Here is a 22595-nt window from a genome sequence, read left to right on the forward strand (position 1 = left end):
CCGACGCTCGTTTTACGCCATCCACCAACGACCACGCCCCTAGGAATTTCCCCTCCTTTCGCTGCATTACGCAGCCCTGACCAGCAGGGGGAACCGCGTTTTCGCGCTTCCAGAACGGGAGCTTAGAGCCTCGGAAACGCATTGAGCACTCAGGAAAGCCAACCGACTGCTCTTTTAAGGGCAGGCAAATGTGTGTTTTCGCACAGAAGCTTATTGGATTAAGTAGGTAGCTTAAAAAGGGGGGTTCTCACTTTGATCATTTCCAGTAGTAAGGTGGGTTTGGTAGAATTTTACAAGCTTGGACTGTACAATAAAAAATCAAAATATTTATGGAGTATATTTTATGCAGTACACGGAATCCTAAGAAGCAGGCCTGATAATTGTAATGCAACGCATCTGAAAACGAACCCACTAGTTCTCTCCTGTCCCGCTTCTCTTCTCATTATGCAACTGCTAATCAGGGAATCATACAGCCAAGTTGTCAGCCTCGGATCCTCTTTTGTATCCCCAAGTATCAAATCAGCCCGAAGACCTGTATTGCCCAAAGTGGAAATATCATTCTATTTGGACACTATTCTCTTTCCCTGCCGCCAAAACCGCAGGACTCCCTGCCTGTGGAAGCCTAGCTCAATGGTCAGGAGGACACTCTGGGGCAGCCAGATCTTCCCTGAAATACATATGATCGTATTGTGCCCTGTTTAAGCCCTACGTAGGCACCCCATTTTCTCTAGGACAACACAAACTCCTGAAAATGGCTTATAAGTTACAAGGCCATTTTGTGATCTGCGTGGGCACACAGCCTCTCTCTTCAGCTTCATTTGTCACACTCCCCACCCTAATATTATCATGCTGCTTGATCCACTTTCAGGTCTCTCTTTGTGCAGTCTCACGCTGTTCCTTCCACCAAGGAATATAATAGCATTTTTCACAAGGGTAAATTCTACTCATGTATGAATTTCTAGCTTAGATTTTACATTCTATACCTTTGCAAAGAGTTTTCAAGCACCCCACTCCTCTTTCTCTATAAGGATTAGGTAGTTACCCATCTATGTTGGTTTTTATGTTAATTTTTTATTAACTGTCTTTGCTTGCCTGTTCCATCAATAGATTCCTACACTCACTAAAGTGGGGACCATAATATCTGTATTGTTCACTACAGTAGCCCCCCACAATTTATCCCTCCTCCAAAGAAACGAAACCAAGAAAAACCCAACCAATACATCTTGAATGAATAACCTGATAGTGAGTTAATAAACAATAAGTGATAAAGAGCTCACAGCCTAAGTGGAAGTGGGATCTAAACATAAACATATAACAGGTTATGCTGGATAAGTGCCAAGAGAAATGCGTAGCAGTGATGTGAGTATTAACATACTCCCTCATCTCCTAAATACTGCAAAAAGCCTCTTAGCCTCTCTAAACCTGATTTCTGACTTGTAAAATACGAAAAATAATACTTGCCCTGCTACCTTAGAGAGATGATAGGAGGGTCAAACAAGATAAATAAAAAGCATTTTCTTTAATATTCCTTAAATAACTGCAAACTCAGCATGAGATGATAGTGGGATGAGACTGCCCCCAAAACCTAATAGTAGACACTTTTAAGTCCATAAATGGGAAACATAATGGCTTTTACCTTCATTTTGTTGCAAAGTCCTGTGATAACCCTGTGCAGGACCCTTTTGTTCAATGTGCTCAAACTTGGCTAAACAATGAAGTCACCTAAGGTGAGGAGCTTTAAGAACTCCTGATGCCCAGATGACATCACAGATCAATTCAATCAAAACCTCTCCAGGTGACTACACCTTACAGTCAAGATGGATCTAGACTGGCTGTAAGTGATTTGAATGAAAACAATTTGGCCAAGAAAGAATTTAGTAAAAAACAAGCTGGACATCATGACAATTTGACCAAAACAAAACGTTAACTGAAATCAAATATTCCAGTAATAATCTTTCACAACTGGTAAATGTAGTGCACCCATGCAGTAGTTTTGTAACCCTAGGTATGTCCAGTTGCAGTTAGAAGTTTGCTTGTTTAATTTTGAAACTGATTTTCTCATTTTCAGTTTTAAAAATTCTGACTTGATCATTAGCTGCTATCCATGCTCTGCATGATTTGGGAGCAAACAAGGTGATTCTGCCTGCATGCCAGTGTTCACCATTGTGGGGTTACTTTACAAATTAACCTGCTCCACCTTCGACACAGGGAAGAAAACAGAAATACCATGAGTTCCTCCTACCTACCCTACCCTGCAGACATATACAAAGTTTATTTGTTCAAAGACCTGTAGTTGAACTGAACCATTTTATTTTTCTCTAAAATTTGTCCAAGTTCCACAAAAAGTAAGGCAATGGTGGTCCCTGTCTCATGAAAAGCTCTGTTAAGTCAAAGGCAATGTGCTGAGAAGATCTTCATTCTACAAGGAGGAGAAAGAAAGTTAGAAATAATTTTGACCCCATGACCAATGGCCTCAGAGGAAGAGAGAGAAAATTTCCTGTGCAACTGTCTGCATTATTTTATCACTGACCTTGCCACCTCCAGCATGCACACACATATACCTTATTATATTAGTGTGTTTCTATTCCTCACAATCAGATAATCCCTGGAGCAACATAAATGTGCAAAAATTGGTGGTTTGCTGAAATAAATAATGGTGGTTACAAAGTAATATGTGCCATATGCTCTGATTGTTACAGAACACATGCACACTTATATGCTTAGAAAAAAATCATGGGGCACATGATTGTATTCATGCATCTAGGTCAACAACAGCTGATCTATATGACGGTGGTCCTGTAAGTTTATAATGCCATGTCTTTTTACTGTATCTTTTCTATGTTTAGATATACTTAGTTGCACAAATACTTGCCACTGTGTTACGGTTTCCTACAGTATTCAGTACAGTAACAGTCTGTCCAGGTTTGTAGACCAGGAGCAATAGGCTACAGGCTATTTATCAACCAGCTAAATAGCAATAGGCTATTTATCAATCAAGGAATCTAACCCAGGCATGACTTATGCCATAACTTATCCTTTCAATTACTAAAGATCTTCACATTTTCTATGTAGATGACCAAAGCTGATAAAGGAGGAGATTGGCATAGCACATCATATAGCGTAAGTGTGTAGTAAGGTATGTCATCTGGATTTATGTAAGTATGCTCTATGATGTTCATGCAATGATGAAATTGCCTCATTATGCATTTCTCAGAATGTATCCTTGTCATTAAGCGACACATGTCTATACCATATGTTAAAGTTAGTCATCTCTTGAGTGTGAATTTATACTTTCCTTTTATTTTTGTGAATTTTTATATATCATTTTAATGTTTTATACAGAAAAAAATCAGAAACTTAATCAGAAGATTTAAGTTGTTACAGGAAATACTCTAGTTTTAGATGATTTAATAGTGTTGGTTGGTGCAAAAGTAATTGTGGGTTTTGCCATTACTCTTAGTGGGAAAAATGACACTTACTTTTGCACCAGCCTTAATACAAAGAGAAGAGCCTACCTAGATGCTAAAGTCACATTGCTTGAGTTCAGATCCTGGCTCTGTCACTTACTAGATGTGTGATGTTAGGCACATTTCTTTCATTTTTCAAAAAGCTAAAATTATTACAGTAGGATTATGTGAAGATGGAATCAGACAGGAATTTTTGACTATATGTAATGGTTTGCATAAAAAATTCCTATAAAGAGCATTCCATGAAAAATGTCATTGTATCAGTTAGCTTTTGCTGCATAACAAACTATCCTCAAATGTAGTGGCTTTAAATAAAACTATTAATTTAACTCATAATTCTATGGGTACAAATTTGGGCAGCACTCAGTTGGGTTCACTTGTGCATCTGTCCTCATGTGTGGCCCCATGTGTCTGGTGTTCCAGCAGGCTAGAGTGAGCTTGCTCTCCTGGCAGCTATGCAGATTTCCAAGATAGAGCAGGAAGCACACAAGACCTTCTGTCTAGACTCTAGAACTTCCACAATGTCAATCCAATGTATGGGGTACATCTGACCTCATGTACTTTGTTCTTTGCCTCAGAGAGGCTCAGAAGCTTCTTCTGTCATATATCAGGGGTATATAAGTCCCTAGGAATGCCCACCCTGGATAAAGAGCAATACTAGTACTGACAGGAAGGATTTCATCACACTTATATGACTGTTTATATCAAATTGGTGGAATGAGTGATGAGTGTCAACATCACAATGACCAACATTATCACAGGTAAACTTTACTACAAACCTGCCAGATGCTATGCCCAGTGCCCTAGGTAAATCACTGACAGATAATCTTTATGAATTGATTACACTAATGACATATATTTACAAGCGAGAAGCCTGTATTCTAAAAGAAATGTCAGCCTCATGATGGTAGCTATCCTCTCTGTATTGCTAACAGTCATATGCCCAGGGCCTAATGCATACTCCTTGAGTGAATGAACCAATGACTTTCCCAAGAATACCCAGCGATTTATCAATAAAGGAATCTAACCCAGGCATGAATTATCCCATAACTTATGCTTTGAATCACTAAAGATCCTCACTTTTTCTATGTCTATATCAAAAACTGATGAAGAAGGAAATTGTAAAAATTGATGGTTTATTTTATTTAGTCTCTGCCTAAAAAAATGCTAAGGTAAGATATTTGACCAAATTGGTAAATATTAACATTTTAGTAGGATTGGAAAGGTGTCAAACAAGCACCAGTTTTAGCCGAAATATATATAATACAGGGTATATCAACCAAATGTTTGTTGATGCAGACCACTTGTGTTTCACAAATTTGCCAGCAGATGGCAAAAATGAGCTTAAATGTGTAAAGTTTTGCTTTAGCTTAAGGACTGTAGAAATGACAAAAGTGAAGGGAAACTTTATTGATGGCTTGTTTTTATCTACAATCCTTCTTCAACAGAGAACTTAGGATGAATTTTTGACTCTGAAGGCTCCTTCTACTTGCTTGTTAGATTGTTGACACTACATGATACACATGTGCCTAAAGAGAATGAGGAAATATATTAACAGAGCACATTATATTACATACACACACACACACACACACACACACACACACACATGGTTTAAACCTGAGCTTTAAAATATGGAGCTAAATAAAGTCATGCCAATTTTTTAGCTCCTGATGTTACAATTATCTATCTAGGTAAAAGCCAAGAAGGCAACTGCCTAGCACTTTGGATGAAAGATGTCAGCTAGAAAGGATTAGCTTAAATAATAAAATAAATTTGAGGTGTGTGGGTGTGTACGAGTCTGCATACATGTAGATGTGAGCACTGATGACTGCTTCTAGAGGTTGGGAAGAGGTAAACAAGGTATCTTAAGGGGGTGAGTCTACTTTAGGAGGACAAGATGCCATCTGTATTTATTGTCCTCTTACAAAAACTAGTGTTAGTATTTCTTCTAAGCCCTATTTCCTCTCTAATCAGACCTTTCTGCAATCGAATTTCAACATCCTCCTTTCAAGTTTTTCAAATCCAGTGAATTAAGCTAATACAATTGGCTGTGATGCTTGCAAGGGTGCCTGTGGAAATTCTCATTTACTTCCACCTGTCTTTTGCTCAGTGCAGAACAGAAATAGAAAACAGTTTTCTTTTTTATATTTTGAAGATTACTTTAATGCTGTAGTTTAATAAAGCACTTGCTGACTGCAGAAACTGTGTAGATGTGAACTCCAAGATTCTTGACATTAAATAGTTCCAAAGAATGTGGTACGGAAAGTTTGAGGGTGGTAATTAAAAAAATGAAATTTAGATGCAGTGCCTTTTGATACACAATTTACTCTGAAGTGACCAAACACAATTTATATTAATGTATCATATTCTAGACTTCCCGTTACAGCTACAGGGTGCTTAATACACCTATGCTTTGGAAATTATTATAGTTATGAATTTATCGTTGTCCAATGGCAAAGTGAACTTGCCCAGTTGTGAAAAATGCCCTGCAGGAATTTACAAATTAAGTCATTACTTTAAGGCCACAGTTGTTAGTAAAATATCTGAAAGTCCAAAATTTGCACTGAGTAGGATAGACTAATGAATAAAATGAAAGACTAATGAATAAAAGAAAGCTACTCGATTTCTTTGTGTCTCACTTTGCCTTGATATTCTTTGTTGTGATTCCTGTTGTCTTGTACCATATTGGCTTTAGGGTGATACTGAAAGTATTAACTCCAGCTTGAAAAAAACCTTTTCTCCTGAAATCTTTGGCACAGTCGAATAGACTAAACTGGATGTTTAAAAGTAGGAAAAAAAAAAAACCAGAGCCTACCAGAAATGAACATGTCTTTAATATAAGGGCATAATTTTTTTCATGACCAAATTAGTTTTCTCTATAGCCTACAGGTCCAAGCACCTTATCAATAAAGCCTAGGGGAAAAGTGATCTTGTTTCCGTTTCTGTTACAGCTTTCTGCCTGTCTCCAATGACCTCCTAGATTTTCCATCCTCTTTATATTCAAGGTTTATGGAGCTCAAGTTTTCTTTCAGTTGGCTGAAATCCTTTCTTTGAATTGCTATTTTCAATATGCGTACATACTTGCTGGCCAGGTGACTAAAACAGTCGCTTCTCTCACTAGCTGCTGCTGCCTCAGTGACTAAAGCTGGATTTCAATTGGCTGATTCAGGAGTAGGGAGTTTTGTTAAACAAACTCAAGTGCCTAGAGTGAAATGACTGAAGGTAGCTGTCAAAGCTTGACAACTGGAGAGATGAAGTCTCAGGTTCAAGTGCAGGGACCAGAAACTGAAATCAAGGCAGCATCACAGAACCAGAAATTTGAATCTAAAATCAAAAGAAGTAGATTAAATAAAGGAGAATGGTTCATATAGAATTGGTTTGTTTTATGGACCTAAGCATGACAGTGTGTATGTGTGTGTGTGTGTGTGTGTATATATACACATACATGTTATATGATTTGGCTGAATGGCTTTAAGATTCAGGAGTACCATCAGAAATGACCTCACTTTTCAGGTAAAATGATGTCTACCCACCTTTTTCTTATTTATTCTATTTCTTATTTCATGTTAAATAAGTGATGTTAATATCATAGAGGGATATTCACCTTTATAGATAATGCATATTATAATAGCATTTGCTAAATAGAGCTTGACAAATGCTTATTTTCACCTGCTGTGCCACCATCCTTTTTGCTGGTAAATGGCAATAGGCTAATATTACCACTACTAAGTATATTGAGACTTGGAAACTTGAACTTCTCTCCAGCAATTCATTTTATTACAGAGAACATTGAGGCTTTTATTTTGTTTTTTGAGAGGTTGATAGAAGAATACTAATATACTTAGAAGATAGAAAGAGAAGTCTGGCTTTCAGAAGCCTTTTGGGATAGTAACGAAAGGAGTGGACATTTAGACTGCTATCTAAACAAGCCCTTAGAGTACTTTTATATTACACAGTTGAGTGTTATCTCATCCTTCGGCTGACTTATAGTTCAGAGTGAGGGGTAGTGTTGGCTAATAGAGCCACCCCCAAAGGTATCAGTAGCTTTTCTTTCCTGGGCAATGACCCTAGCTATTTCAAGGGATTTCTTTTAGTGTACCACACCCCCCAACTCCAACTCCAGCTCCCGGGATGGATGCTGTAGAATGATTAGGTGGAGATCAACACCCTGATTGGATACTAAGGAGCAGTTATGAGATTACTTGCAGCTAATACAACACTTGGTGAAATTTTAACAACATTTTAGATTTTTCTGTGAAGTTTCAGGCAAGTTCTAGAGTCTTCTTGGCGATTTTCAGTGGCATAATGACTTTCAGCTTTGGGGAAAGGCTTGCGATGTATTGTGTGGCTGAAGAAGGTGGAGCCTTTCAGTGAAGAAAATCTTGTGAAAACAATAGTCCGTAGTTGATGTGGAGAAAGGCAAAGATGGCAAGATTTCCAACTAAATGAAGGCCTTCTGCCGAAAATGAAGGAGTCTCTTTTCACTGTAATTTGTTGATGTAAATAATATTGAAGTGTTAAAATATTGAAATAATTTTATTAAAGCTATAGCTTGGTTTTTAAGCAATATATTACTTGTGAAATGCATTTACATTCCTAGTAAAGGACTCTTGTATTCAACAAATTGTTTTCCTGGCAAAGGGAGTAAAAAAGAAATTCCTCTGTATAATTTTGCTAGGCATCCACATTTCCAGCAATTTCTGAATTGGTTTCCCTTGCTGTGAGTAACTGACAACCTGTGATTTATGGATTTGGAATAATTGAATTTCTTGGCTGTCATACACTTTGAGTAAGAAGTATTATATATGTTTCCAGAAAAAAATGACTAAAAGAAGAAAAGAGTGAAGTGATGCCAACTTCTGACATTTTATTTGGAAACAGTGTTCTAACTAAATGATACTTAAGATGCTCCTCTAAGTTTCTGAAATATGTTTGCTAAATAATCTTTGAAAATAGTTTGGGACATAAGGTTTTTAAATACACCATTTTTGAACTAAGTCAAAGAATAAAGTGGAGGACCATGTATTTGTTATTGTCACATCCCTAAACACAAGAAATGCAGGGTATCCTTTGACACATGTAATAGGTCGAGTAAAAATATTCAAAAATAGGGGTTACACAACATCTCATTTTGCTTGTCAAGCATATAATATTTAATAATTTAGTGGAATTTTTCTGAGCAGAACTTTTTAAATGTGAAATCTCTAAAAAAATTTCTACTTTATTATGGGTTGTTCTACCACATTTGCTAATTTTTACAAGTTTTGCTCAGTTAATGGATTTTTTTTTTTTTTTTTTTTGAGAAAGAGACTCGCTCTGTCACCAGGCTGGAGTGCAGTGGTGCTGTCTTGGCTCACTGCAACCTCCACTTCCCAGGTTCAAGTGATTCTCCTGCCTCAGCCTCCCAAGTAGGGGGGACTACAGATGCATGCCACCACGCCCAGCTAATTTTTGTATTTTTAGTAGAGATGGGGTTTCACCATTCTTTTTTACTCCCTTTGCCAGGAAAACAATTTATTGAATACAAGAGTCCTTTACTAGGAATGCAACTGCATTTCACAAGTAATATATTGCTTAAAAACCAAGCTATAGCTTTAATAAAATTATTTCACCATGTTGGCCAGGATGGTCTCTATTTCTTGACCCTGTGATTCACTCACCTCAGCCTCCCAAAGTACTGAGATTACAGGCGTAAGCTACTACGCCCTGCCCAGTTCATGGATTTATAATTGGTGCATCACCTTTCAAATTCCATGGAGTATTTACTAACTCTTTTCATATTTTCAATTGTAATGATAATTGGTTAATTGTGCAAGAACTTGTACAAGGACTGAAGGAAATGGGAAGTTCCTCTCTATGTGCTTTTGACTAGCATTATCTAATGGATCTTTCTGAAATGATGGGGATATTCTGTAACTGTTGCCCACATATGTCTGTTTGACACTTTGAATATGGCTAGTTTGATGGAGAAACTGAAAAACAAAAATATTCTTTTGTTTTAATTAATTTATATTTAGATTTAAATAGTCACATGTGGATAGTGGCTACCATATTAGACAGTGTAGGTAGACCTTAGAACAGTGAGTTTATGACCTTGAGCAATTCAAGTCTTCACTTATAGGTAGCATTAAAATTGGCTGCTCTGGATTACATTCAAAGGATTTCCTCAGTTGTTCTTAACTGGCTAATATCTCCCTACCAAAGAAACAGGTAAACATTTGTTAGGACATTTTTGGTTATTAAAATGATAAGAGTGTCCTCCTGGGATTTAGTGGGTAGAGATGAGAGATGCTAAATGGCCTGAAATGTGTGGGACAGTCTGCATAATAAGTTATTATTCAGCCCAAATGCCAGTAACAACCAATTTGACAAACTCAAGTAGGCCTTCAGGGTTCTCTAAATATTGTGGTTTAATTTGTGACATCACCTGCAGTCTCTGTCCTACCATAGTAAATTCTGTCTCATATGATCTGTGTCTTATTTTCTCTTGCCCTCAGGGACTTCACATTCTTATTATAATCATTTTTTTTGATGGCTTCAACCAGTCTCTCTCTATACTTGAACATATTCTAGCTTTTGTATCTCAAATAATATTCTTATTTAATTCTATATCCTTCATCTGTGACTGTCTCTTTCCCCTCATTCACAGCAGGCCATCCCTTGCCACTCTCAGAGTAGCACATTTATTCTTGTAGCTATTGGGGAAGGTATTTCTGTATTATAATGAAAAGAAAGCCAACACCATATATAGTTTCAAAGCACATCATTTTATTATAGACATGTCAGTAGAGTTATCATTTCCTGTTCCACTTCCAAACCATTGTGTGTGTGTATATACACATATGTGTATGTATATGCATGTATATACACACATACACATATATGTTTAAAATTTCCAAAGCGAGCCCAATTTTATTCTTTTATGCTTATAATACTCTACCTATTTGATATGGTCCAAAGTATACCACCACTCCAGTTTCACACAGTTTTTCTAATTTAGTATCACCTTACTTTCTTCCAAGGGTAGGCTCATACTAAAACTATAAGGTAGTCACTTAAAACATTCCAGCATGTGGTTCAATGTATTGTCCAAATTAAAGTTTCAAGCACTTGAACAATGTCTTCCTAACATCCCCCACTTATCTAAAAAAGAATCGCTGCACATCCCAAGTAAATCATTCTAAACTCAATTCTGAAAATACTAGGTAGAAATAATCATATTTAAAAATATATCTATACTTGGTTAAACATATACTGTAAACTATTTGAATAATTGTGATGATGGCATCTCTTTTTAACTATACATCAAAGCAGTGATATGCCTCCTTTTGTCCTTTAATGTGTTATGTTATAGATCAGTTCAAAAGGCATTACAACATTTTTCTGATGTATTATAATTTTGTATTGAACAAGCATGTTTATAGAGAAATGCTACTGAAAATTAGAGTCAGTGTTTATTCTTTCAGTACAAAACTACATCCTTGCATGAATTCAGGAGGACCATACACACACAAATATCTTCATGATGTAATTTAGATTTTCATTGGCAAAGATCATGCCTGTTTGTGGCATTGAATGAATAGTTATGATGTTGATTCATTATATGAGGTTGCATTTATGGACAAATTCTGTAATCTACTAGGCAATGAAGTTATCCAAAGGAATTGGGAGACTTCAAAAAGTGCACCAAACAAGCAGAGTCCAGTTATTTCTATTGAATAGATGACAGCCAGAATTTTAAGTGAGCTGATTTAAATAGGTTAAATGATGATTATGTTGCTATAAAAGACCTTCAAATTTTCATTAACTTGAATTATCATTACTGTGTTAGCATAATTAAAACTCATTTTGTTTATAAATTATATTCGCATACTGAACACTAAATATTTTAATTTACCTATGGTTCAACAAGTAACTCATAAAAAATGACTTGAAAATTGATTAGATTTGGGGAAAAAGAAAAGTATACAATATAGTGAGAGTTATGTATTTAAAAATAATAGATTTCTTTGTCTGTTGCCAGAGGTTATATTCTGATAAATATATTCAGATATATGTTGTTTTTTCACTTATATGTGTTGTTCTTGTTTGCTATTTTAACATTCCATTATTAGAGGAAAGGATTGAATCTAGCTATATAAATGTTAGCCTAGCTTTTCACTTTTTCCTCAAAGAATTCTTTCAGGATCTTTGGATATAGGCTTTCTTATATATGGACTGCCTATATTATTTCATGAGAATCGTAAAACAAAACACCTAAATTAGATTACAGCAAAGGTAATTATAACTTCATTGTTGGGGGGCTACATCATCTGCCCTTTTGTATCATTTAACTGGACTGCAAGGTGTTTGAAATATCAATATCATCAATAATTTCAAGTCATGATATCTTTATAAATACGGAAGTATGTCATTAAAGTCATGTTCGTTTATAAATTAATTTTAATTGCTATACATAAATACTATAATCATAGTGAAATAGTCAAATAAGTAGTCTATCTGTATACTACACTATTCAGATCACTCATCTTCATAACTATCACCCACAATGATATTTACACAAAACCTAATTAAAAGAAGAAAAATGGGCAATTTTAGTAGAAATTAAACATGTGATTTTGTGGGCATAGAAGAGCCTTGAGCAATTGCCTTCCCATTTCTATTGGAGTAGAATCTTAATAATACCCCCACAGCATCACACTTTCTTTTCTAATACCTATTTACATTCATGTATGCTATAATATATGCTGTATACATGTTCTATATTTACAGTATATATACACACATTCACACACATACTTTATTCTTAGGCTCATTCATGAACATGCAGATCAATCTGCACAGTATGATCAAAACATGTTTATTTTCTTAAATGATATTCACATATAACTTTTCACTCTTTGTGCAAAAATGCAAAAATACCATATAGATTAGTATTCTCTCTCTCTAAAAAGTCTCTTTTTTATGCTTGAGGTTTTTTGTCATTTACAAATAAATTATGAAATATATTTCATTCACAAGTTGAAAATAATTACAGTGTTTTTATAACAAGGCATTACTGAGGTTTTGAATTGTAGCATCCTTGAAGCCATCTGTCTTTCAAAACAAAGACATCAATAAGTTATTTTTATTTCTTGATATTTGCACTTTTCAATTACTCATATGAAATATGTCATTACAAATATAATAATCATGCTAGTCAAAGAGTGTTTGTATAGAATATGCATTTTATTTCTGTTTTATTATCTCTTTTTCCTGAAAAGTCTTCTTTAGAACAATCTGGAAAGCCTCTTCAAATTATTGTACTAGAATGTTTCTGGAAAGTTTTTTACCCCATAAAAAAGGGTGGAGAAACCAGTGAGGCAATATATTTTTCAGGAAGAATAATTTTAGTGGATGCTCAGGAGAGATAAATGCAAATGCAAAAACTGTTTTATTTTCTAGTCCTTTGGTGTCTCATTGCCTCATGAAAATCCTAAAAAGGGTTCAATTCTTTAAAACACTGATTATACTCTTCCATTAAATATCAGCTGTGGTCCTCCATTGCTCATGTTGTCTGTCATTTCCTGTTAGAAAAATGACATGATTAATTAAAATTCGCTTTCGGAGTAAGACATTGTTTTGGTTAATGAGTTTGCAAAACAGAAATTTCAATCCATTGAAAAACTTGCTAAGTTTTGGGGAAAGACAAGGATATTGCTGTTATATTTGAGGAAATAAAATTTCATGGCATCTTGGAGCCCATGAAAATGCCGAAGTAAGAGTCAGTTAGACCAAAATATCCTATCCACAACAACGGTCCATTCTCTCCCCACTTTCCTGAGTTTCCTCTTTCTTTCTTCAACTCAATTTTGGAAACACCTCGCCTAGAAAGAAGAAGATGGTTAAATGCGCAAGTTTTTCTAATGCGTAGACTCTGCTGAGCGTGTCAACAAAGCGCCAATGCATTCTAGAGGTGACCTTTATTCTACAGGAAAATGTGTGGCCTTTTTGCTAAGAACAGAAAAAGGCCTACGAGGGCATCATCGCTCATTTGTAACTATGGATCACTAAAAAAATCATAGTGGGAAAGATTGTTTTTCATGACACTATCACTCTTCCAGTAAGAAGCAAAAACAGTGAAGTCTCTTAACATGTTTTTAATGGATCACTTACTAAAAAGTTAATAAGTAAAACTATATAGAAAAGCACTGAAAATATAGATGCAAAGGACAAACTAGCATTGAAAGTTTCATTTTCGATTATATGAAATACATTATGAAAAATTTTGATGCTTTTAATTCATATGTTTTGTTAAATATTAAACCCTTCCCAACACAATAAAAAGTGATAGGATATGAAGCCCATTCATATTTTAATGGTTAGAGCACCATACTAAAATTATGTTGATAAAATTATCTAAAAATAAATTGGCAGCATCTTTCCATGCTTGAACAAGCCTATTTGCAACAGAGCAGAAAAAAAAATTACAAGTGGAAATTATTTTCTTAATTATTTTATTTCTATATCTATTTCTATCTAGCTCTGTTTGGAGAATCTGCTAGAGATGTACATGGTGAAATTCTCCTAGAGAGGTATGTGATGAAAAATCTGAAAATATATTAGGGTTATATGCTGGAGTTAAGTTTATAGCTCAGAAATCTGATTTGAGGCTTCACTGAGGAACTCACCATTGATGGCAAAATAGGTAGAATCACCCCCCACCCCCAATGATCTTCAACAAAATTTACTTTTCCTGTTTTACCTACTAGGAGAAAAATCAAATTTCTAATAAATTTACATAAACCCGTTAGGTGCCTTTTCTCCTTCTACAATGACTTTCCACTCAAAAACTGCTTAGAAATGATAAAAAGTGAATCTGTTATATTAACCTTTTATTGCAGAATTTAGTAAAACAATTTTTTAAAATTTTACAAAAAAAGAATTTTCTTAACTGAATTCACTCTACCATAAACACAGTAAAATCACTGATAGGAAAGAAGAGTGAAAATTCGTTTTAAAATGAGTGAGTCTCCAGTTTGCAAAAAAATTTGCAAATAGGCATGCTTAATTTGATAGGAAGATTGTGGTTTAAATTTGGGCTGGACCAATGTGACTATTTGCAAATGGGCTTTTTGCAAATGGGCCATAGTATCCATGTGACTTTCTGTCTGTCCAATTACTTTGTTTGAGCAAACCAAGAACTATTACTATTTATTTTTAGCAATTTGAAACATGGGAACTAAATTTAAAATGTATCACGTAAGATAATTTTACAAGAAGAATCTTTTCATACCAAAATTTTACTGTATTAGTGTCCAACTTTGGCCATCTTCTCAAGCAATTTTAGCATGAGGAAAATACACAGTTTGTCTTTATCCAGACATATCTATTATTAAAAACAAAACTCTGGCCCATGAATGATTATACTGAGTCAGAACCATGAAGTAGCAGACAATAAAAGGAGTCATGAATCATCCAAGCAGAAATGTGTTTGGATGCTTATAGGCGGGCTGAGTATTTTAAATACTCAACCAACTTTCAAGCTGCAAGACTCGGCCATGTAGGTTTATGTCAGCTCTGCAAAGTAAGCGCTTACGAAAGCGATACTTTGAGAAACAACATTAAACAACATCAGTTCAGACTGATCTGTTGACATCATGGATTTCTGGAAGGGGAGGTGCTTTCTGCAGCGACATTACAACATGGTAACTCCCTAGAAATCAGCGTACCTTGTAGGTAACTCTGGTGTCGGGGGCACCACCGGGCAGCTGGGCAAGTCGGTTATTTCAATAGCCCTCAATCTCTAATGTAAATATAACAATCATACAATAAATATTGCACAAATATATACAGAAAACTAAATCAGACTAGTATAAAATAAAGCACAAAAGAGCCACTATTCATATATACATGTAAAATGGTCATCTATTTTTAACAATCATTTCTTTAAATTACTGGAGTCTTGCTATGTATATTATTAACTGTTTCATGAAGGACATGCATAGCTCTGTTTAAAATTGCTTCTTGAGTCAATCTGAGAACACTTGCTCTCCTTATTTGAATGTATAGATTGTACACAAAATGGAAACGCTACAGAATAAATATTTTTCCTTCAAAATAACATTATAAAGAGATGTGCAGTAAGTCTTGCTATTATCACTTCTCTGTGCTTATGCAATTTTATTTCCATGATATGAAGCAAAATATAATGTGGCCATTACCTTAGTGAGTTTATTTTACAAATGTTTCCTCTCTTCTCTACTAGATCCAGTAGGAGAAACCGAATTAAGGAATATGTGCAAAATGTAATAGAAACACAGACATCATACTATACCATTTGTCCTTTTATACAATTAATTTAACTTCCTATTTATATGGGTTTCATGAAACAATTATGCAAGGACAACTGTTTAAAATACAGGCAAAGCTATCCAAATATGCATAAGTTTAGATGAGAATTAAATGAAGCTTTATATGGACTGTAATATCTGCACTGATAGACAAGGCTTTTTGTCACCTTATTAAAAAGCCCCTTTATACTTGAAGATCAAATTTACATAATCAAATGCATCTCCTTAATAGAACAAGGGAAGAGCTAGAAAAGGGAATTCATGCAATTTCTAAAACTGGCATTATTGAGTGGAGAGTGTATTTAGTATCTGTGTTTTTCCTCAGTATAATACATAAAAATCCATATTTATAAGGTATTCAATATTTTATGAAATACTATTTTAAGCACTGTGTTTTTGAATAGACAGACTACAAAATTTTGTTGAAAATAGGTGTACCCATGAATTGCAGAGAAAAATAAAATAAAATTTCTATTCTTAACCCAATAGAGCCAAACGTATAAAATCTGATTCCTCAAATTGTGATCTAAAGTTTCAAGTTGATTCACCTAGAGTGGACTTCAGTCTTCATCATGTGCTAGCAGTGAGAGGAAAAGGTACAAAACTCACTTTCTCAGCCATTTCATGAGAGTGATGCAGGGAATGCTCCCTTTCTGAGAACATCCTTCTTTGTTCATAACTGGCTAGTCGACAAGTGAGCCAGGAAGAGAGAGTGCAGCCCCCGATCCCAATGCACGCGAGAGACATGGAGGCAAGGTGCAGAGGGTAGAGGGAGGAAGTTTTCTTTGTGACTGCCCGGAGGAACTGAAAATTCAGGATGCCCCCAATGAGTCCACAGATACAGCAGGCTGAAAAGAGGATCATCTGATAAGAAAAAGAAAGGCAGTGTTAAAGTTGAAAAGGCAAACTTGACCAGAACACAGTTGCCCTGTCCGGCTGCACGTCAAGGATGACTAACCTACAATAAAGAAGAATAAGCGGTTTTGGTGCTTCACAGAGGACAAGAGATTTTTTAAAAATTTTTATTTTTGCCAAGTTTCTATTCACTCTGACTCACAGTAGACAGAGGGAGTATACCACAGTGTTTCAGAAATTGATAGCTGACTATATTAAAGCCAAGGATATAGCTTATGAAAACTCTGAAGCAAACAAAATTTATCGTCTAGGTAGATTCAGATTTAAATATTTATTTAACATCTACCGTGTGCTACTATGCTAGGAACTTTAACAGATATCATCTCAATTGACACTCCCAGCAAGCCTCTGAGATAGTAACATACGTTTTAGAAAAATGAATGGTCAATAGCTAACACTGAATTTAGGCACCAAACCCAGTTTTTTCTGATTCCAAATCTACTTTCACTGTGTCAGTCCTTCAAAAATATCTCAATAGCTTCTCTTTGGATTGTCATTAGTTCCACCTAACTTCAAATCTTTATATCTTCCTACCTATGTGAGCTTAGGAAATTTAGTTAACTCTCTTTTTTTAAAAAAAATTTCACTCATATTTCATTGTGCATGTATTTCCTAAGCAAGTACTTTAGGGACTCCTATGAACTGACCCCTATGTATTACAAATATTTTATTACTTTGTGGCACTATCATCATTGAAGAATATACAATAGGCGTTCCAAAAATACTGTTTGTTTGTTCGTTTTGGAGAAACAGATGATGTGGCTTTGCTTTTGGTCCTACTATTGGTTGAATCTCGGTGTCTATTAATAGAGCTAGGGGGGTTTAACCAACAACTATCATAGGATCCCTGGCAGAACCAAGAATAATGCTTTCTGAGAAGTAAATACTTTGTGAATATTTAATAAATTTAATTAACTAGTCAAATAACTTTAATAATTATATTTTCTTTTTGCATCTGGTCTAAATTCTTCTATGGGCTTTCATGATACTTTATACTATGATACTAATTGAATTATGCAATCTAATTTCCATTCTTCTTGGGAACACAGACTTATTCCAGTCACCTCTCTTGTCCTTCAATATGGGTTACTCATTCCCACATCAGTGACATTTTTCATTTCCTGGAAATAATTTTGCTTCTTCCTTAGACTCATGGATGAAAGGCACAAATTAAGTCCTAACTTGGACTTTATTGATCTCCTCCTTTGTTGTAATTCCCCAGGTCAAACAGCTTTGTAACTCACTTTAACATTTAATTTTATTTTATCAGATATCATTTTTCATTGACGGTTGAGTGTAGCCTGCACTTATTGAGCACTTAGCATCTGTTAGCCTCTGAGTGCAGCAGCTGCTGGCATTACAATCAATCATTCATAATAATTCCTCTTGAGAATAGTTAAATCTTGTGAAAGAGAAGATCCAGAATTTTAACATGGCATGATAAATATTAAGAAAGGGATATATGGGTTGCCCTAGGAGTAGGGAGGAGAGGAATTTAGCCCAGCCAAGATTTTTGGAGAAGGCTTTCTTGAGAATATGTCAGGTCAGTAACTACAAGTAGTTAATTTCATTTCTTCAACTTAATTCAGCATTCCTTATTGCATCTGTAAATATCATCAGAGCTAAAAATCCAGTAATGAATGGGTAAAATCTTTTTATACTTGATTAAATATAATACTGAAGATCAGTTACCAAATAATTAAATCATCCTACTAAGTGTGAACTTGTAGCTCAAGATGCCTAGTAGAATTAACCAATTTTATTTTATTTTAAAGTAGATTTGGATGTCATGCTGTTCTTTGGGGATATATTTTGGTGTTTACTCATTCTCTGAAAATACGGAAAGATATTAAAATCTAGCTTCAAATAATTAATTATTGTTATAGAGAAAGCAGACAATACCTTTAGTTTTCTATCACAGGAAAGCCCATGTCTTTGCTGATGTCATTCTGATTAATTCTTTAAAGGCATGACACCTCATTAACATGTGTTAACAAAACAATCTTATCCAGGAATTAAAATGTTTAAATCTGTAACCATATACTATTTTCAAATTTCACCAGGTTGGAGACTCTAGACTGCAGATATATTTGGAGTGAAATTTTTTTTAAATTTCATTAAAATGTAGAAAATCTTGATAGTTAAATGCCATCAATGGGGACCTTAGAAAGTACACAGGATAATGTACCTTCTAATAGTAGGTACAGCTACCACCTGGGTGGTAGTTTGTTAAAAAAATCAGATTTCATCATTTTTTTCCTTGTAATTTGTAAGAGAAAGACAGAGAAGTGCCACTATTGCCTTTATATAAAACAACAACAAAAAGCCTCTTCCTTCCTTTTTTATTTTTTCCTTCCCTCCCTCCTCTTTCTTTCTTTCTCTCTTTTTTCTCTTTCTCTTTCTTTTTGTCATGCTTCCTTGCTTGTTTACTTGCTTTCTCCCAAGGAGGTGTTCCTACATAGTCATAAAGAGTCTTCGCAGAGGAAGGGCATAAGAAGAATGAAGACCATGTCTAAAAAATGATGGGAGAATCATAAATGCAAGTTACAAGCCTGAAAAAATACATTTTTTTCTAAAGGTTTCATTTTTCCCTTTATGTAATTTTAAAAAATTACATCTAAAATTGCTGTCTAAAGCAGTGAGGGCTTTAGCCTTTTTGTCATAATAGATGTTCTCACAAAGAAAGATGTGATTAGAAAAAGGGGTCAAATAAAAATAACTGCAATGCTTCCCATTCCCTGATCTGCTCAGATAACTGGCCTCACCTTGGAAAACTCTTTTTAGTCTCAAAGTGTACTTCCTAGGGTCCCTGTGTAGTATTAATTTTGCCAATTTGTGTCTATGTTCTTTCCCATAATACTTGGTAAAATAAACCACACTTTTTCCTTATTTCCAAACCCTTATGAAAAATCATGAAAGGCGATGGGGAATCCACACTTCAGCATGCAGTGTGGCTCATCCAGCCAATATCAGAGCTAACTGGGAGTGTGTTCCATACCCCAGAAACCCACTATAGTACCACACAACATCTGAAAACACTTACGTGTGCATTCACAGTAATACAAGAAAATAAAATAAATCTCTGTGAATTAAACTGTAACCATAGCAACACAGCTGTCTTGCTGCTTCGCAAAACTTGCTTCACAGTCAAAGGAAGCCAATAATCCTTAGGCCCAGTTCCATATTTAAATGGTTATGTTTCTCATGGGCTGAAGCTTTATCTACTTGAGCTTACTGAAGGATTCAGGCGATTGTCTGGCAGTCTCCAGATTGGAAAACTAGAGACTGTCATCCGTAGCAGTCATTAAAAATTACATATTCAGATATTTAAAGAGTTTATTAAAGTTTTTTTTACATCGGTGGGCTTTTGTCATAGTTTCTAATAATTTTGATGGTTTTCTTTGAAAACAGAAAAGGCAGGATTTATTTGTCAGTTTTTTTTTTGCTTCAAACTAGCAATATTCAGTATATGAGAGCTGGCTAGCCATCATTTCTATTTTAGAATTTTACATTTCATACACCTCAATGCACAATACAAACAAATCAAACACTTACGACAAGTCCTGATTTTTTTTTGGCGCACAATATTCCACAAATGCCACAAAGAAGAAACTGAAAAGGAAAAGAAGAACAATTACTCCTTATCCAAAGACACGTGGACCCCTAGATTTTAGCTTGTAGTTCACTCATGACACTTTCTCCAGGGAAGATAGAACATTTTAAATTTCCTTCAAAACCTGGAGAGGATAAGACCTCATTCTAGAATAGTAAAGGATAAAAGTATAAACCCTAATAAAAATTTATTTTTTGCTAGATTGTTAGAGGTAATTGAATCAGTTTTAGCATCAGGTAAAATTATTAAGTAAATGAATTTAGAGCTTTGTTTCTCCCATTTCCTTTCACCGTCTGATTCCTTTCTACTTTCTCAGGGAGAAAAGTGGTGTGATACATTCATTCACACTTAACAACTAGAAATCAGTAAGTTATACTACAGGAAAGAATCTGCACAAATCAAAAGATAATGCATCAGACAAGGAGATGATTCTCTATAGAGATACTCTTTGTACCACTCCAATTGGTACAATGACAACCTCCTTATTCTACAAGAAACTGGCCTTATGGATATGTCAGAAGAACACAAAGAGATAGGCTGGGCGCGGTGGCTCACGCCTGTAATCCCAGTACTTTGGGAGGTCATGGTGGACGGATCACAAGGTCAGGAGATCGAGACCATCATGGCTAACACGGTGAAACCCCGTCTCTACTAAAAATACAAAAAATTAGCCGGGAGTGGTGGCAGGCGCCTATTATCCCAGCTATTCCGGAGGCTGAGGCAGGAGAATGGCGTGAACCTGGGAGGCGAGGCTTGCAGTGAGCCAAGATCGCGCCACTGCATTCCAGCCTGGGTGACGGAGCAAGACTCCATCTCAAAAAAGAAAAAAAAAAAGAACACAAAGGGATAAAGCAATTGATAGCATATTATTTCTTGTAAATAAAACATTGTTGACATAATTGCTTTGCAAAGGCAGTCACATCAGATTATCTACCAAGGAGAGACTATTAGATATTTTGGTAATCATAAAATGATAAATAGTTTAATTTGAATAGAAACAGTTCCATTTGAATGCAAGTTTTCACATACTTCTAACTTGAAATAGCTATATAAAATATTCATTAAGAAGTAAGAAGTCCACTAAAGGACTTCAGATTTGTAAAGAAAATTTTTATTCGCAAAGAGAACTAGTTTTCATTGTTGTCGTTGTTGTTTAATTATCTGAAGTCAGAACTAACAATATAGCTTGTTTCACTAAATATTTGACACCTGGATAGATTTATTTCCAAATACATATCAAAATATACTAAGGATTATCTGAGATAATATGCATGTGAGAAGTACCAAGAAAATTTGTTAAAAAGCAATAAGTAAGGGAAGTTGTTGCAAAGAAACTTTTCCTATAAGGGAGCAGAATGATTATTATGCAGGCAGTGGGGCAGCAAGAAGAAATAGGGAACACAGAATATATAAGAATTTGGTATATAATTTAGATGACCTTTCATATTAACGGAAAGGAAAGGATTATTTGCCCAATAAATAGAGCTAGAAGAATGTGTTAACGTTCCCTAACATACACCAAAATTAATGTAAAATTGAATATTTATACAAAAATGCTTAAATGCATTGGGAGACAACAAAGTTAAATATTTATATAATTTTAGAGGACTGGAAAGGATTTTCTAAATGTAGCACCAAAGTAATAAACCAAAGTAGAAAGTATTTATTAATAGAAACAATTTAATTTTGATGGTCAAAAACATAACTCTCAAAGGCAAAAAATGTTGGGATTATATTCGGAAAGTATATGATAGCCAAATAGTTAACTTACTTTAGAAATAGATCTAATAAAATATTTTTAGTATTATAAAACCATGAGAAGATAGAAACTCAGAACTTTATAAAACCTGAATACTTGCATAATTTTCAGTAGCCTTAAAAAGCTATTTCAGAGTGGCCGTTTCTCACCACCCACTGTGTCCTAAGTGTAGATGATCATGTCCTCTTATGGACTCTTTCTGCTACTAATTTCATCTCACATTTTTGAAGGCAGTGCTCAAGAAATTCCAGTTTGGACCAATTCTGTACCTTTCAGTGCTTCAAGCTTCAGATCAAAGCTCAAGCATACTCTTCTCCTTAAGTTTCCCTGACTACCCCATTTTCATCCTGAAAGTCCCATTTATCCAGAACTCATTCGAAAAGAATTTGAAAGCAGTGTAGTTTTGTGTTCCTTGCATCTGTTTTGAAATCTGTAAACACTGCCATTATTCATTTACAGTAAAGCCCAAGAGGTGGTCAGGAGCATAAGCAGAGTTCTCCATCCAG

The 22595-nt window shown here is 35.1% G+C and overlaps 1 protein-coding gene across 4 annotated transcripts in view; it reads right to left on the reverse strand.

The window, feature by feature from the left end:
- Positions 1-10216: 10216 nt before the first annotated feature.
- TMEM196 (transmembrane protein 196) overlaps positions 10217-22595 on the reverse strand; it is a 54121-nt gene continuing 41742 nt past the window's right edge. For 2 of the 4 annotated variants that reach the window (XM_009452735.5, XM_009452736.5), the window contains exons 2-5: positions 20273-20329; positions 16412-16666; positions 15182-15255; positions 10217-13036 (exon numbers count right to left, since the gene is read on the reverse strand). In XM_009452735.5, coding sequence (XP_009451010.1) covers positions 13030-13036; positions 15182-15255; positions 16412-16666; positions 20273-20329 — 393 coding nt within the window. In that variant the 3' untranslated portion in view covers positions 10217-13029. The remainder of the gene's footprint in view (positions 13037-15181; positions 15256-16411; positions 16667-20272; positions 20330-22595) is intronic. The other 2 variants (XM_001151953.7, XM_009452737.5) reach the window with 1 other exon arrangement.

Source organism: Pan troglodytes, chromosome 6 (genome assembly GCF_028858775.2).
Source record: "Pan troglodytes isolate AG18354 chromosome 6, NHGRI_mPanTro3-v2.0_pri, whole genome shotgun sequence".
NCBI classification, from domain to species: domain Eukaryota; kingdom Metazoa; phylum Chordata; class Mammalia; order Primates; family Hominidae; genus Pan; species Pan troglodytes.